The sequence below is a fragment of the Camelus ferus genome, chromosome X, assembly GCF_009834535.1.
Source record: "Camelus ferus isolate YT-003-E chromosome X, BCGSAC_Cfer_1.0, whole genome shotgun sequence".
Taxonomy (NCBI): domain Eukaryota; kingdom Metazoa; phylum Chordata; class Mammalia; order Artiodactyla; family Camelidae; genus Camelus; species Camelus ferus.
The window spans coordinates 78,673,408-78,687,987 of record NC_045732.1 but is presented as its reverse complement, the minus strand read 5'-3'; the positions used below and the strand labels follow the sequence as shown (position 1 = coordinate 78,687,987).

General features: G+C 40.5%; 1 protein-coding gene across 2 annotated transcripts; it reads right to left on the bottom strand.

The window, feature by feature from the left end:
* Positions 1-3,503: 3,503 nt before the first annotated feature.
* Positions 3,504-13,301, bottom strand: SPRY3 (sprouty RTK signaling antagonist 3). 2 transcript variants are annotated; one of them, XM_032475389.1, is made up of 3 exons: positions 12,920-13,301; positions 8,133-8,223; positions 3,504-7,479 (listed from the first exon to the last, which is right to left on the bottom strand). In XM_032475389.1, exon 3 carries the CDS (start codon positions 7,374-7,376, stop codon positions 6,510-6,512), a length of 867 nt encoding a protein of 288 aa, XP_032331280.1. In that variant the 5' UTR covers positions 7,377-7,479; positions 8,133-8,223; positions 12,920-13,301; the 3' UTR covers positions 3,504-6,509. The 2 variants fall into 2 exon arrangements, with proteins under 2 accessions (XP_032331280.1, XP_006193073.1); XM_006193011.3 differs by lacking the exon at positions 8,133-8,223.
* Positions 13,302-14,580: the final 1,279 nt, after the last annotated feature.

Sequence of the window (14,580 nt, the reverse complement as noted above, 5' to 3'; positions counted from 1 at the left end):
GTGTTCCTTTCCTTTTTAGCGTTTCTTTTTGTCATCAGAGTGGTGAGGCTTTAAAGGCTAAGATTAAAGTGTAGACCTAGGAGAAAAGGGCCAAGGGAGTCATTCAGTCTTCCTTTAGTTCAGGCCTTAGAACATAGGTTCAAAATGAGCATTCAGGATACATATATGGCTCACCTCATCTTATCGCAATAAAACATACAGGTGACTTGAGGTTAAAGCCCTATATTAACAAAACTAAGGTGTTCACCTGAGTGATCTTAGTGACCTGCAACAGCCATGTTGGTCATTTCTGCAAGGACTTGGGCATTTCCAAATACTTGTCATCTGTGCCTTTTACTATTAGAGACACAACCATTATCTGGTACAGTCAAAAGGATTGTCTTAACAGTTGGAGATGACAACTTGTATGTCAGGATTATGCCCTTTTTTTCCAGGTAACTTGCCAGCAAATACACATGAGAACAACATATATAGCTTTGATTGTAATGACAGCAAAATCTCTTAATAATGAACAGTGTCATTCCTAAGATGTCTTTCCTTGAAAGCTATGTGTCTTGTTCATTCTGGCCTTTGAAAGCAGCAATATTGGTTTGAGGGTCAAGATAAAAATATGTGCCTAGATTAGGATAAAGAGACCAAGGATTTCAGTTTTATCAAACCTTAGACCAAAGGTTCAAAAGGGGTAATGACCATACATAATCCAGCCTAAATCACCAGAGTAAAAGACTAATTGAGGATTTCGAGTTTGAGAATTTTGGCTACATTCACAACTAATCAAAAGTCTAGTGGATAACTACAAAGTGTTTGATCTGAGCAACTAGAAATTTGGAATTGGCATTTCAGGACATAAGAAAGGCTGCAAAGGTTTGGTCTGAACATGTTACACTTGAAGTTCCTACCAGAGATGTGAAATAGGCAGTTGAATATTTATGTAAAGAGCAGGTTCTAAGAACCAGTCCCTGGGATATTTGAATATAAAGAGGTGAGGGAGATGAGCGGACCCATCAAATAATACAGAGAAAGAGAAGACAGTGAAGTAAGAGGAAAACCAGCAGAGTGTGCTGTCCTGAAGAACAACTGGTAAATGTGTTTTTAGGAAGAGATAGTGAGCAATCGTATTCAATGCTGCTGATAGGTCAGGTCAGGTACAGTGAGGACTGAGAAATAAATGCTGGACTCACAAAAATGGAGGTCATTGGAGAAGAGTTTTGGTACATTGCTTGGAGTGATAGCATTATTTCATTATTCACCTGGAAAAAATTTTCAGAATTCCCTTATGCTCATCTTTTCTTACATGAAAAAGCAAGAATTAAATCAGTGAATGCATTCAATACTTTTATGACCTTGCCCATAGACATGAAACCATACCATATCAATGGGATATTTTTATCAACTAAATGCTTTGACTGCATGTAAGAATGATCTATAAGGCATAGGGAACTATTGTGTATGAGAATAAAAGATAGTGTAGCTTTTAGAATATGTCTATGTGATGCTGAAATAGAAAAAATCTAGTCAACCAAAAGAATATTTTATTTTTATGTTGAAAAATAACTTGTTTAGCCAATTTTTCCTGAATGTATTTACTTGACCAGTTTTCCTGCTATTATGCTGATGGAGCCTAAGTGAACATATGTGCATTCATGTACATGCACTGGCTTAGACATGTTGTTTGAAGAGTTCAGTAAGATAAAGTTTCTTTTGATACTAAGAAGAAGAACATTTTGAGAATTTGTTACTCCTCTAGTTGAACTAGGGGCTTCATTTCCATGCAGAAAGAGTCCTTCAAACAAGTCAGACAATACATAGGTTCAGGAAGGCAAATTTACTACATTTCTGAGCACCACAATAAAGCCTTATATACTTTAAAGATTGTCAGTTATCTCTAACTCTCTTTGAATGAATGTGATTAAAGATGTAAGGGAAAAGCACTAGCCTAGTGTACCTCTTTAAGTTCATATGTCTCCTTATATCCACATACTTGCCTTAACGTCTGCAGTGGAGCCACAATACTACCCCATTGCTGCTGAGGCTTGAGATACCAAGGTACATACTTGGGCACCCATGCATGCACTACCCAAAAGTGCAGAAGAGTTAATGTTCCACAAGTTAATGTTCCATATTTGATTAATGAGATGGGAGCTAGGAGATGAATTCTACTCCCTTTCTCACCCAGATGGGCTGACATACAGAATGGCCTATTATCAGAGATTGAGAAATTAGCTTGTCATGAAATAGACTGCTCTCCTTCCTTCCCTACCTCTTTTTCCTTACTGCTGCTTCCCTGGGATTTCACACAAACTTTTGCTTAAAGCTCCATTTTCTTAGAAACTCAGTTTAAGCCATCTAGAAATTAGGAAGTCTGGAATTAAGCCATAATTCCACCCAAACTTATATCTGTGTGACTTTGGGCAGGTTATTTTCCCTCTCTGTGCATCTTGTCCTCCAACTACAAAATGTTGATATTAGAGTAGATATTCTGGCTCTGAAATAATGCCAGGGTAAAGAATGCCAGTATGAAGGAGGTGATGAGAAAAGGTAAGGTATTATACTGACCAGTGGTCATCAATGGATTGCTTACAGTTGAATCAAAAGAATACATTCAGTATAATCAATGAGCTTGAATGTTAACAGCTCCAAATCAATCTCAAGTCCCAACATAGTTTTAGTTCTCCTTTCTGCAGAAAGAAATTGAATTAGTTTTCCTGGGCCTATAAAGAGAAGGTCAAATAAACTCTTACCCTCTCTGGCACACTACTGGCTCTGTACCATAATCAGTATGAGAAATGGTAACTGGCTGCAGCATGTTTTCAAAGGGAGAAGTGAGGAAGTTTGTAATGCCACCATATTGGGAAGCAAGACAGCCAATACACTGTGTCTGCAGCTATTGCTTCACTACTAGCATGTTTGTTTCAAATCTTAGGCTGCAGGTGGACTGGAGTTAGGGAAAGAACCATTTACCACTTGAGGCTTGTGATACCAGAAAGGTTTACATTACTTGGGAATCAGACAGCCTAGGTTCAAATCTTAACAAGCTTTGCTGCATTTGGCAAGTCACTTAACCCCTCTGTACTTCTTCAGTTTTCTCATCGGTAAAATGGCAATCTTAATAGTATATACATTGTAGAGTTGTTGTGAGGGTTAAATGAGATAATATAAGTAATGTGTTTAAAATAGTACCCAGTACATAGTAAGCACTATGTAAGTGTTCACTATATTCATTATAGCTATTGTTTTAAGGAAAGATGGGCTGGAACCAAAGAAAAACTCTTGGCTAAAGCTATATGAAATGTATCAAGGGACCAATACATGAAAAGCAGTAGATTTAGAGGATAACAGATGATTTAACTGCAAAAATTGCTAAGCAGGAAACACCCTCTAAATATTCCTGTTTATACAATACATGACACAAAGTAGGAAAATAATGAAAACAGAGCCTCTCTGCAGGATTTAGAGTTCTTTCGTATATATTTTAAATATACATGTGCAATACATTAAAATATAGAGAGATGTGTGAATATATATATTTACACATATATATGTGTGTGTATATATATATATATATATATATATATATATATATATATATCACAGAGGGGATACATATGCACACTCACTCACATGTCCATGTGCGTACCCCAACAGGACCCATCTATAGGTAAACTAGATGCAGTCCATATCAGGCCAACTTGGACACAAATGAAAGCCCTAACTCGGCAACTCAGCAGCAGAGAGCAGATTGCAACTGCATCTGAGTACCCCTTCAGTTTCATCTACCAAGTGTAAGGCCATTTAGAAATACACTGAGAAGAGCTCCTCTGGGTGTATGGCAGAGCCCAGGGCCCCTCTGGCAGTGCACAATTTGCCTGAGTAAGGACTGCAGGATTGGGATATCAAGGAACTATCAAGGAGGAGAGACTTCTGTTATTTTGGGCCCTGAAAATAATAAGCAAACATCCATAGAATAACTTTAGATCCAGGAACAATACACTAGTGTCAAAGAATCTTTATATATCTCAGCTTTAAGCAGATTTCAGGCAGAAGCGAGGAAAAGTGTGTTGCTACTCATCACCGTCCAGCCTGACCCAGAGAACCGGGCACAACTTTTACTGGGGATAAGTTCGAAGTTCAATCAGGCAGACTTGTAAGGTTTTTTTTTAAAAAAGTTACTTAAAATTGAAGGACCTGAAAGCAACATAAGAGATTACAGATATTGGTTTGGGTTTATAAATGTTCCAAGAAGCCAAACCTTGTATATGGCACCATTTGCAGCAATATCATTAACATTATTAATAATCATCATAACATATTTATATATACAAAAATAGAGCAAAGCAATTCTAGAAGAGGTGAAAGTGAAGGTGAGAGGCTTTGTGCAGCCCAAATGTCAGTTCACTTCAAGAAGATTCAGAACCAACAGAGACTGAGTGGCACATATTCCTATAGTATATATCCAACAAGGGGACATGGCTGTTCCCTTCTTCTTCTCCCTGTGTATGACTATACATTTCTCCCCACCTCTCCACCCTGTAATACATATCCATGCACACTGTAAAAGAGATGATGGTACACAGAGTCTGGAAGTCTTAAATTAAGTTGGAGCACCTTGATTTCAAGCAAGTGCCCTCAATCTTCAAATTCCTTAGTGAATTTTGGATTCACTTACTGAGGGAAACTGTATCTAATTCTTGTGTCTTTTAGCAGCAGTCCTTAGTAGCCTGCCATTGCCACTGCAGCCTTTTCCCATTGAAGGGGATTCACAGCGCAGGCTCTTGGTATTGTTTTTAAAAGAGAAGTCAGTTCTCTGCATTATACATTTTTCATCTCAGGTTCCCACTGGTGCTGAAATTTAGGTTCTTAGGCAACTACCATTTCAAGCAAAGCCAGGGGCAAGCACAGTGTGTGCAGCAAAGGGTAGGTGCAATGGCGAAGATACAGCTTGTTAAGGTTTCCTTAAGCTCTTCTTTTCCATACTTGAGCTTCTACAAGGTGACAGAGCCAAAGGTTATGTCCACTGGGGGCAGCCACGATGTCTGGTAGTTAATTTGCTACCCAGTATGCACCACGTAAAGACTACCACACTAGCTTGTCATGATTCTTGAAAATTGAATGGGAATGGCTTTCTGTCATTGTTATTAGAGTCCTAGTAGAAATTTTCCATGACTTAATGTGGTGCAGGGTAGAGAATATTGAATTAGGAGTCAGAAGGCCTGTATTCCAGCCCCAATTCAGTGTGTGGTCAGTCAGTGTGTGGCCTTAGGCAAATCCTTTTCTATTTCCAGGCCTCAGTTTTCCCATCTGTAAAATAAGGGCATTGAACTAGATTAACAGTTAAGATTCCTTCCAGCTCTAGAGTTTTATGACTTTTTATGTCCATTATTAAGGCCTGAGCCATGCAGTCTCAGGGCAGTTAGCTTCTAAGAGAGAACAGACCTCTGTAATATCCTTTGCTTTATTCATTTAGCTATAAAGCACGTCTGCCTTTGGCACTTGGGTCAGACATACAAAGTTATGAGCATCCTGATTTACTACCCTACTCAGCATGCTAGTGGAATCTGTCAGTACTGTAAGTTGATTATCGGAAAAGGGAGTAAAATTTCAACGAATTAAACTTGGAAATGTAAGATAAATTTGATTCATATGCTCACAAACTGGTGAGTGTGGTTATGAGTGCACACACACTATTGCTAGTGATTAGTTCATTACAGTAATCCATTTCCCTTAATAAAAATTAGTAAGTAGTATAACATAGCAAAGTTTTGTGTTAAAATAAACACCTATGGAAAAACAGCACTTTTTGACATGTTAGAGAGAGAAAGAGGGGCAGGTAGAAAGAGACAAAGATAGAGCAACAAAGTAGAAATAAAGGCAGAGAAAGGATTCATCTGAGAGAGAGGGAGGGAAGGAGAGAGAAACAAAAGAGAGGAAGAATAAAAGTTGAGTGGGTGAGAATGAAGTGGGAAGGAATATAGAACAGAGTAACAGAAGAAGAGGACAAAATGAGAAAGAGAGAAGACTAAAGAAGAGAAGGGTAGTAAACAGGGAGAAAGTGTCAGATTCCCTGGAATATTGAACGCTGTTCCACATGGACCTGTGAAAACCATCTAAAAAGAAAGTTTCCAAAGGCACAGTGGAAAGCAGAGTGACATTCAGAGCCTGCATCGAGAGGCATGACATTGGGGAGCCCCTAAACCTCCACGTTGCTGGCTCTGTCAGTCCTCAGTGTCCAACTCTCATGCTTATAGATCACCTGAATTTGCCATGACAGCCATAAGGGCTGAGATGGCAGGGTGTAAAAAGGCTGAAGAGAAGGGGGATAGATACTGTGAGAAAGAACAAGGCATCCTGCACCAGGATGTACTCGACCATTCCCCTGACACTGCAGGAACAAAACTGGTGAAGCCCTAACTTTGGCTGCTTTACTCCTTCTCCCCTTCTTCAAAGATGAGGTGAATGCTTTACTGATGAGGGCAAGAAGGAGAAAGCTCTGGATACATTTTGTGGGAAGGTCATACAGACTTCTCCTGGGCCTTAGGGAAGGGTGCACTACCAGAAGAGATTTTTCTGCACACAGTGTTGGTATGACTTTTACAGCGGCAGCCTGGTCGCCTGAGGCTGTCATAGCCCTGTTGGCACAGATGGAGGCATCCACGGGTAGGCAGGTAGCAGCACAGGCAGGGTAAAAAGAGGGAGATGAGGCTCATGGCTGCCCAGCGGACGAAGCAAGAGCCAGGCCCACAGGAGCAGGGCTCATCGGCGCAGTTGTCTTCATCATCAGTGGAACAGTGGTAGAAGAGGCCCTTAACACAGCAGAGACAAGTGCCATAATCGAGGAGGCTCTCAGCAGAGCAAAGGCAACGCTGGTTGCACAGCCAGCAGGAAGGGAGAGTGCGAGCTGCCGTGCAGAGGACACATTTGCAGCGCCCACATTCCTCGCAGATGAAAAGGTGCTCACTGGAGTGCACTGCAGATTGCTCAGCTTCTCCCTTCAGAGCACCATCAGCCTTTGGGTGGGCTCCTGTTCCAGGCTGGGTTCGGATGATGGACTGGCCTGAGGGTGAGGGCGTAATGCTGGCCAAGAGCCTTTGATCAGAGGCAGTGGTGCTATGGGACATTGAGCTGGCAATGCTAGATTGGCTCAGGTGCTGAGGCAAAGGCTGCAATTGATGGCACTGGCTGAGACTGCGGGGGAGAGCAGTAGGCATTGTAGCCAGGGACCAATCAGATTTGTGGGTTTGCACGATAAGGGAGGGGCTGGAGAGGGCCTGTTTACAGGGGACAGGAGGACGGTCCACATAATCATTGCTAGCATGAGTAGAGCGCAGCTGTTCAATAGGCAGAATTTGTTGGAAATCGTCTGTCACTGTGGCATCCATTTTGCGTTGATTCTTGAGTTCTGAGTGGTTTTGGGTTAGGGTGGCACTTGCGGTGATAAAGAGCCCTCGTAGTTACATGGACCTTAGGGCACATCAGAAAATCCTAGGAGAGAGGGACCAGAAACAGTAAATGAGAACACACAGGCACCAGTATTTTGCAGGGAACCAACAAAACTCAGGCCCTATCACCACCACTACCTTAAATCACTTTAGTCTTCAAGTTACTCCTTTATTCTGTAATTGACCTTACCTACTTCTTTACAGGCAAGTCTGGTCATCTCATCCAGACAATAAAGCACATTGGGAGCAAAGATCAGATTGTTGATTCCTTTTGTATTCCATCATATGACTAGGGCCAAAGCAGCAGTTAGCTCATTCCAATATTTGCTAACAAAGAAATCTAGGCCTTGAGCATCAAAATTCTAATAAAAATAAAATGGAACCTCATTTCAGATGCAAAGGCCACTTCTTAAAGCAATGATGATATGAAGGAGAAAACCTCAAAAGTCTTCCATGAGAAGTTGTATATATATATATTCAATCAAAATTTTCCTTTTACTGGAATTTATAAGCAGAAATAAACAGATGAGAAAGGACATTGTTGAGTCAAAGAATATGGGCAAGCAAGCAAGTTGCAATAATACCACAGAAATGGCAGAGACACAGAGGGCAGAAATTAGGCTAACTGTAGAATAGTAGAAAAAAGCCTTCCCCAAACTGTAAGAAATTCAAGGCTAATCATCTTGCAGTTCTCACCTTATAGGCTGCTTCAACTTACTGAGCAGGTAATTCTTTCTGAAGTGCAGCACGGCTCCAGAATCAAACTTTTGTATATGTAGGAGTAACACTGGGGATGAGGGAACCACAGAAGATGAGCCCTGAATTATTTCAAATAGCAGCTGTAATTGTACTTATTACACCATAAATCAAGTCTATATTGATGAGATTTCGTAGGCAGAATCTGCTTGGACTTCTTTTCTCTATCTTTACCTTACACAATAAACTGGCTTCCTTAAAGAGCAGCAATGTTTTTATACCGAACTCAGGCTAAGTTGAATATCTAGAAAGCACGTACTTGTGTCTCCATTGTACCACAATCAGGAAGAGTTGGTTGCTCATTCTCTGAGGGATCTAATCAAGCCTAGTACCGATAATGGTGACCATGAGGAAAATATTGTATGAAATGCAGGTTACTGTATTGGTCCACCTGGAAGACTGAAGAGCTAAAAAAGATGTATACAAGGAAACCTAAACAAAAATCTAAGAGTCATCCTGGGGCATTAGGACCCAGGAAATCCTAACATGAATGAAGTATATATTTGAAATCCATTAGATTTCAGGCCTCCTCAAAATAGATTGATTACTCACATGACTGTTTGGGATGAAAAGCTTGAATGAGTAATAGAAGTGAACAAGTGAAAGAGGATGGTGCTTGATTAGGCTTCCATAAGTAAACAGAACATTAAAATGTGCCCAAAGCTCAGTAACAAGAAAAAAGAGATGTAGTTCATAAAGGACTCAGTGGCTAATAATATGATCAGACTCATTGCCTTTTGAGGCCATATCCCCCTGCAAACTTGTTTAGTTTAATTTAAATCTGTTCATTTTTTGAAAAGAGGATTAATTTGGTTAAAAATAACTCTTCTGGCACATCACATAAAAGATCCAGTCTGCCTATAATTTTACTATTTAGCTAGTTGTTTTGGTGTTATTTCATCCAGCAGAACAGAATACAGATAAACACTATGGCGTTTTTAAGACTGAAATGTGTAACCTTTGTCAAATAACTTTCTTTCGTTCTCTATATAATTCTACTATCTGTATAATTATAGGGGTGGACTAGGTGATTTTGAAGGACTCTTCCCTGTTGTGGTCTGTAATTATATAACTACACAATTTGACAAAATAATTCTCTTCATCCACACCTTCTACATCTTCAATCTTTGAGGGTAAACTGGGCAGCTTGCCCTTGTCTACTTGGGCATTCAAAAGCAAAATGTTTGTCTCTTTTATTTACATGGACTCACAGCCCCCTGAAGTCTCACATCTCTACCTTTGCTATATCTTTATTAAGACTCATAGTCTCAGCATTAGAAAGGAACAGGTAGTTTTCATTTGAACACCCAAATAAATAAGGACACATTGTTCAGCTGGCTTGCATGGTATGTGGATGTAGGAGCTTTGGACTGGGAATAGTCTTTTGACAAATGCATAAGAAATGAATTTATTCCCCATTGATCAGATAAAGACTGTGTGAGGCCCTTCAAGTCCTTTACACTTGTAAGAACAATAACATACATGCTGGATGCACTTGAGACTCACTGACTTCCCAAAGGAAACTGGATTCAAACATAAGGAAATTCCCCAAGGATCAATGACTCAAAGGAAGGCATACAAGACCTTAACATTACAGGAGATAATCATATGGGATTACAAGGATGTCACTAGATATCTCAGGGACTTGCTCAGAAGGTCAAAAGCTAAGCTTGGAGGAATCTAGGTCATTATAGAAATGACTCAGAATCATAAGGGGATTCTGTCTTGGCAGCAGGAAGGTATATGGTGTTTAGGTTGAGAAGGTATATTTGGATATTGCAAGACTGAGGAGTTGAGAGGCTTGATTTGATGACTTAAGGAAGCTTTGGGCATCGGTCTGGGATGATGAAGTACTATTGTCTTGCTTACAGGTTAGGGAATTGACAGGATGAACTCAGAAGTGGTAAAATCTTTTTAGAATGGACTAGGTAACATGTGCAATGCGGTGGGCAGTAGGACCAGGGTAAAATCAGGGTATTGAATAGGATAAAACAAGATTGAATGACAATAAATTGTTTGCCATTCCGGATGTGCTGAATCTGATCCGGCTAACACGATGAAATGAAATAGATACTGTAGGGAAGGTAAGAGGGAAAAAAAGTTGAGGAACCAGTAGACAAGAGATTGCTACAGCACATAGATTAGATGAAAAACTACTACTGCATTCACATTTATGATTCACAAATCCACTCATTAAAGGGCCATTCTTTGTGAGCAGCAACAATTAAGAAAATGACTGTGCTGGTGGTCATCTATATTTCATTAAGTGAGAGAGAACATACATATCACATATTATTAAATAGGAGCCAAGGTGATTACAAGTCTTGGCTGCACATTGATGGGATCTAGTGATTTGTGTCACGTAGTGCCTCTGCAGTAATGAATGATGCATTGTAAACCCACTCCCATCTCAGTCTCTCTGGCCAGGTGCTCACAGCCTTCTCAACAGTTTTTCTGTAGCCCTGAAATTTGCTATGTTCAACCTAAACAGAAATTTCTTTTCTTATGCCAACTTAGAGACTAGAAAGCTAAATCCTTTCAAGAAATGCTATTTGTTCATGAACGAAAAATGCATTTTGTCCCTGGAACTTAAGATCTGCCTTGCTGAGACTAAAGTTGAAAACTTTCCTATCTAAAGCCCTTCTAGGCTAACACCTTAAGACAGTTCTAATTTTTATGATAAATCCTTTCTGATACAGTATGACTCAATCTTGATTCCAAACAAGAGTGGAGAACCTGGGTTCAATGCTGTTTTGTACCTTACTGTGCAACAGCTCTGGGGTGTGTTGCTTTTTTCTGTGCTCTGCTGTTATATACACTCATTCTCAGAATAACTGAAAGCAAACATAGTGGGGATTTCTGTTATGGCTTTATGTGTTTTCTTAGTTCTACTGTTCCAAAGTCTGCTCTCTAAAAATCCCTCTCTGTGCAAAAGCATTTGCATCTCTATCAAAGCACTCCCCCCTTACAAATGCCAAGTTGTATATAGTTTACATTACTAACCTCTCAGCCACTGACTGGGCCTCCCTCCTACCGCATACATCTTGCTGGAGCTGCCAGGTTCTCACCACATTTAACTCTTAACTTGTCACTTTGCTACTCTAGTCCTATTCATTACCTTCATAGTTTCGTTAAGATTCACAGCAGTTTATTTCAAACCAGGGACTCTTGCAGTTTGAAGACCTTGCATTTTTAAAGATATGTGTTTTACTGATAAGCAATACAATGAAAATTTCTAATATCAAATGAATTCACATACTTCAAATCATGAAGAAAAAGATGCTAGTTGTTCATCTAAGAAGTAGGAATGTCTTTAAACCCCACATGCTTTTAAAACAGACAGGAAACTTAAGTTCCCTATGACTGTGGGCAACTGACTTCTGTTCCAGGCCTGTTTCTTCATCTGTAAAATGAGGGAGGTATGAAAGGTTTTTAAAGCCCCTTCCCATCCTTATGCTCTACATTTTTTATGCTGGGCTTATTTGTTGTGTTCCTCTTTCTCAAAAGTCTTTCATGAAGAATTAGTCTCCTTTCCTTTAGGTTCTTTACTTCCTCAACTTCTCATCTCTGAAACCAAGTCAGTCAGATCACTATCTAGACTGTTTCTCAGCTAGAGAGACCTAAAAACAGAACACACAAAAAAAGCCAAAAGGTACAGAATGTTACAATAACCTCTTAGTAAATGTTTATTTAGAAATATAGGAACAAAATTAATACTTTCTTGGAGATAAAAAGCTAGCCTGTGCCTTATTTGTATGTATATATGCAGCTGACTTGTTGGGAACATGACTTAACACCTGGTATATCCAAATTCATGTGATAGTATGTTATATTTCAGTGAGGCTTTAACGAACCCAGAATAGCAACAATAGTTCGCATTTCAAAATAGATTCTCTGTTTAAGAGTTCAAAGTCTGTTTTCTGTTCATCCAACATGGTTTGCAGCATACAGATGTGAATGATAATTATAATTAGACGAATGGAAGGAAGTGTAAACCACTGCCCTAGGTCTTACCAAATATCCATTGGCTAACTAGCCATGCTCACAGGTTCTCGCTTTTGACAAAATTTCCATATGCTACACAGAGACATGTGTACACACACCCAGGCATGGATCCAGAGATTTCTAAATCATTGCTCTGACTCAATGTAAGTAGGGGGTTATGTCGTGTCAGCTTGCGCCATTTCTACCCAGGGCAAGGTGATGTGATGAAATCTGAACGATGCACAGCCCAGACTTGTGAGCCAATAGCAGACTAGCCTTACGCTGACAGGATGCCCGCTGGGCAGCCAGACTGGCCTCAGCACGGGCTCTCCCTACGTTCTCAGCTTGGGTGGTTCGGCTGCGCTATACAGGGCTTAGGCAAGCACCAAAATGCATTTAAAGGTCAACAGGCTAGAAACTAAATTGGTATTTGGCTACAAAAGAATTATTTTGAAGTTCTCCTTTGATTTAGAAATTTCCAATATGGATAGTTTTCTGCAAGAGCTGATTCGTGTAAATCTCAGTTAAACGGTTTTCTTTTTATTTTATCCATGCGCTTGCGCTTGTGCGCGTGCACAGACTGGCGCGCACACACACACACACACACACACACACACACACATAGGCACAGACACGCACACGCGCAGACACACACATGCACACACGATAGCTGGAATGAATGGCAATCTGTGCATTTCGTAGAAAGAATTCTGGAGTCTTTAAGAGCTAATCTCTAAGCTTACCTTGAGGAAAGGGTTTATCCATGCTGAGAAAAGCAGAAGAACTAATGTCCCATGTGGCCCAAAGGACCTCTTTTTCTCCTGAGTCTTTAGGTTCCTCCACCTCTCTTCGGAAAGTCTGAATGAAAACTCCTTCACTGGCAGTGGAGCCAGAAACAGAGATAGTTCTGTCTCGATCTTTCTGACACAGCGGAGAAAAGGAAAAGAAGGGAAAAAAAAAAAAAACAGTTCTGGCGGGGAGGAGAGTCAGACTTGTAGTGGCAGATACTTTGTATAGATTGTACATGCAGATCTAAATCTCGGTGCACGTATTCCCCAAAGAAAGCTCAGCAGGGTAAGTTGTTCACCTCCTCCTCTTCTTTCTCCTCCTCCTTCTCCTATTTCTCCTCCCCCTCCTCCTCCGCCTCTTTCTCCTCCCCCTTCTCCTCCTCCTTCTTTTTCCCCTCCTCCAGCGTTTTCCTTCCCCTTCTCTTCCCCTCCCCCTTCCCTCCTCCCTTTTATCCTTCTTTACCTCCTCCCCCTCCTCTTACGCCTCCGCCTCTGTCTCCTCCAATGTGTCAGATGAACTGAAGCAGCAGAAACTGATGTTGTAGACACAGGGTATCTCAACAGAGCAATAGATACCGCTAGTGGGTGATTATTTATATACCTCAGGGTGTGTTGGTACATAATCTGCAGGGGGGTGGGGATGGGGATGAGATTGCAGTGTGTTCACCTCACTTAGCCAGCTGTTTTGTGAACGTAGATGTTTTTCTAGAGGTCTTGTGAATGGGTTATGGGGGAGAATGGGAGGAAAGGCATTTATTGCTTCTTCTTATAATTTCTCTCTCTCTCCTCCTCCTCTCGCTTGCTTTCCCGGAGCTATAGCTCTTAATGCTTGGCTAAGTGGCGTCATTCCGTTGAAATTGAATCGACCCATTAGAACTCCCCATAGGAATCTCTGTATCCGGTCCCTGGGTAATGACTGAAACAGAATTTAAAGGGGAGTGGGGGTGGGGTGGAGAGTAACAATTTTAAGGAGGCCTCATTTAAATATCTCTGCCAATCGCAGTCCTACCAAACCACTCAGCCCTTGCTGAGTGATTACAGCTTCGATCAGATAAAGAGACAGAGCTTCTCCTTTGTTTAAGGGCTTCTCCCACCTCTTTTCCACATTCATTCCCATTTTTTCAGCACTAATAATGATTATTCATCCATCATCCATTGGGTAACCATTACTTTCCTTTTCCGCGTTTAGTATGTTACATATTCAACAAATATTCTTTGAGTGCCTTCTTTTGTGCTAGGTTATGTGGATTCAGTAAGAAAGACAAAACCTCTGCCTTCATGGAGCCTCCTTGTGACTGCCAGTCTTCTGAAAATAAAGCAGCTTTGGACATTTTCTCTTAAAGTGAAGGACAAAGCCTTCTGGAAATTATCCTCAGTCCACTATTTGATTCAATAGGAAGGAGTCTTCTTTCTGGGCATCCAGAGAAACACATGTGAATGAAAACAAGCCTCATATTTAAAATAAAAGAGATCTGATTTCAAGTCCTGCTTCAATGGACAAGTGGCAGGAGCTTGACCATCAACATTCTTAGGATGCTTTGGTTACCCCATCTATAAAATTGAGGTGGTAAATGGTGACAGTTCAGACTAAAATAAACCTGTGAGTCAGGAAACTC

What these genes read in the sequence shown, in the direction of transcription:
- SPRY3 (XM_032475389.1), bottom strand. Translation starts at nt 7,376, where the DNA reads ATGGATGCCACAGTGACAGACGATTTCCAACAAATTCTGCCTATTGAA.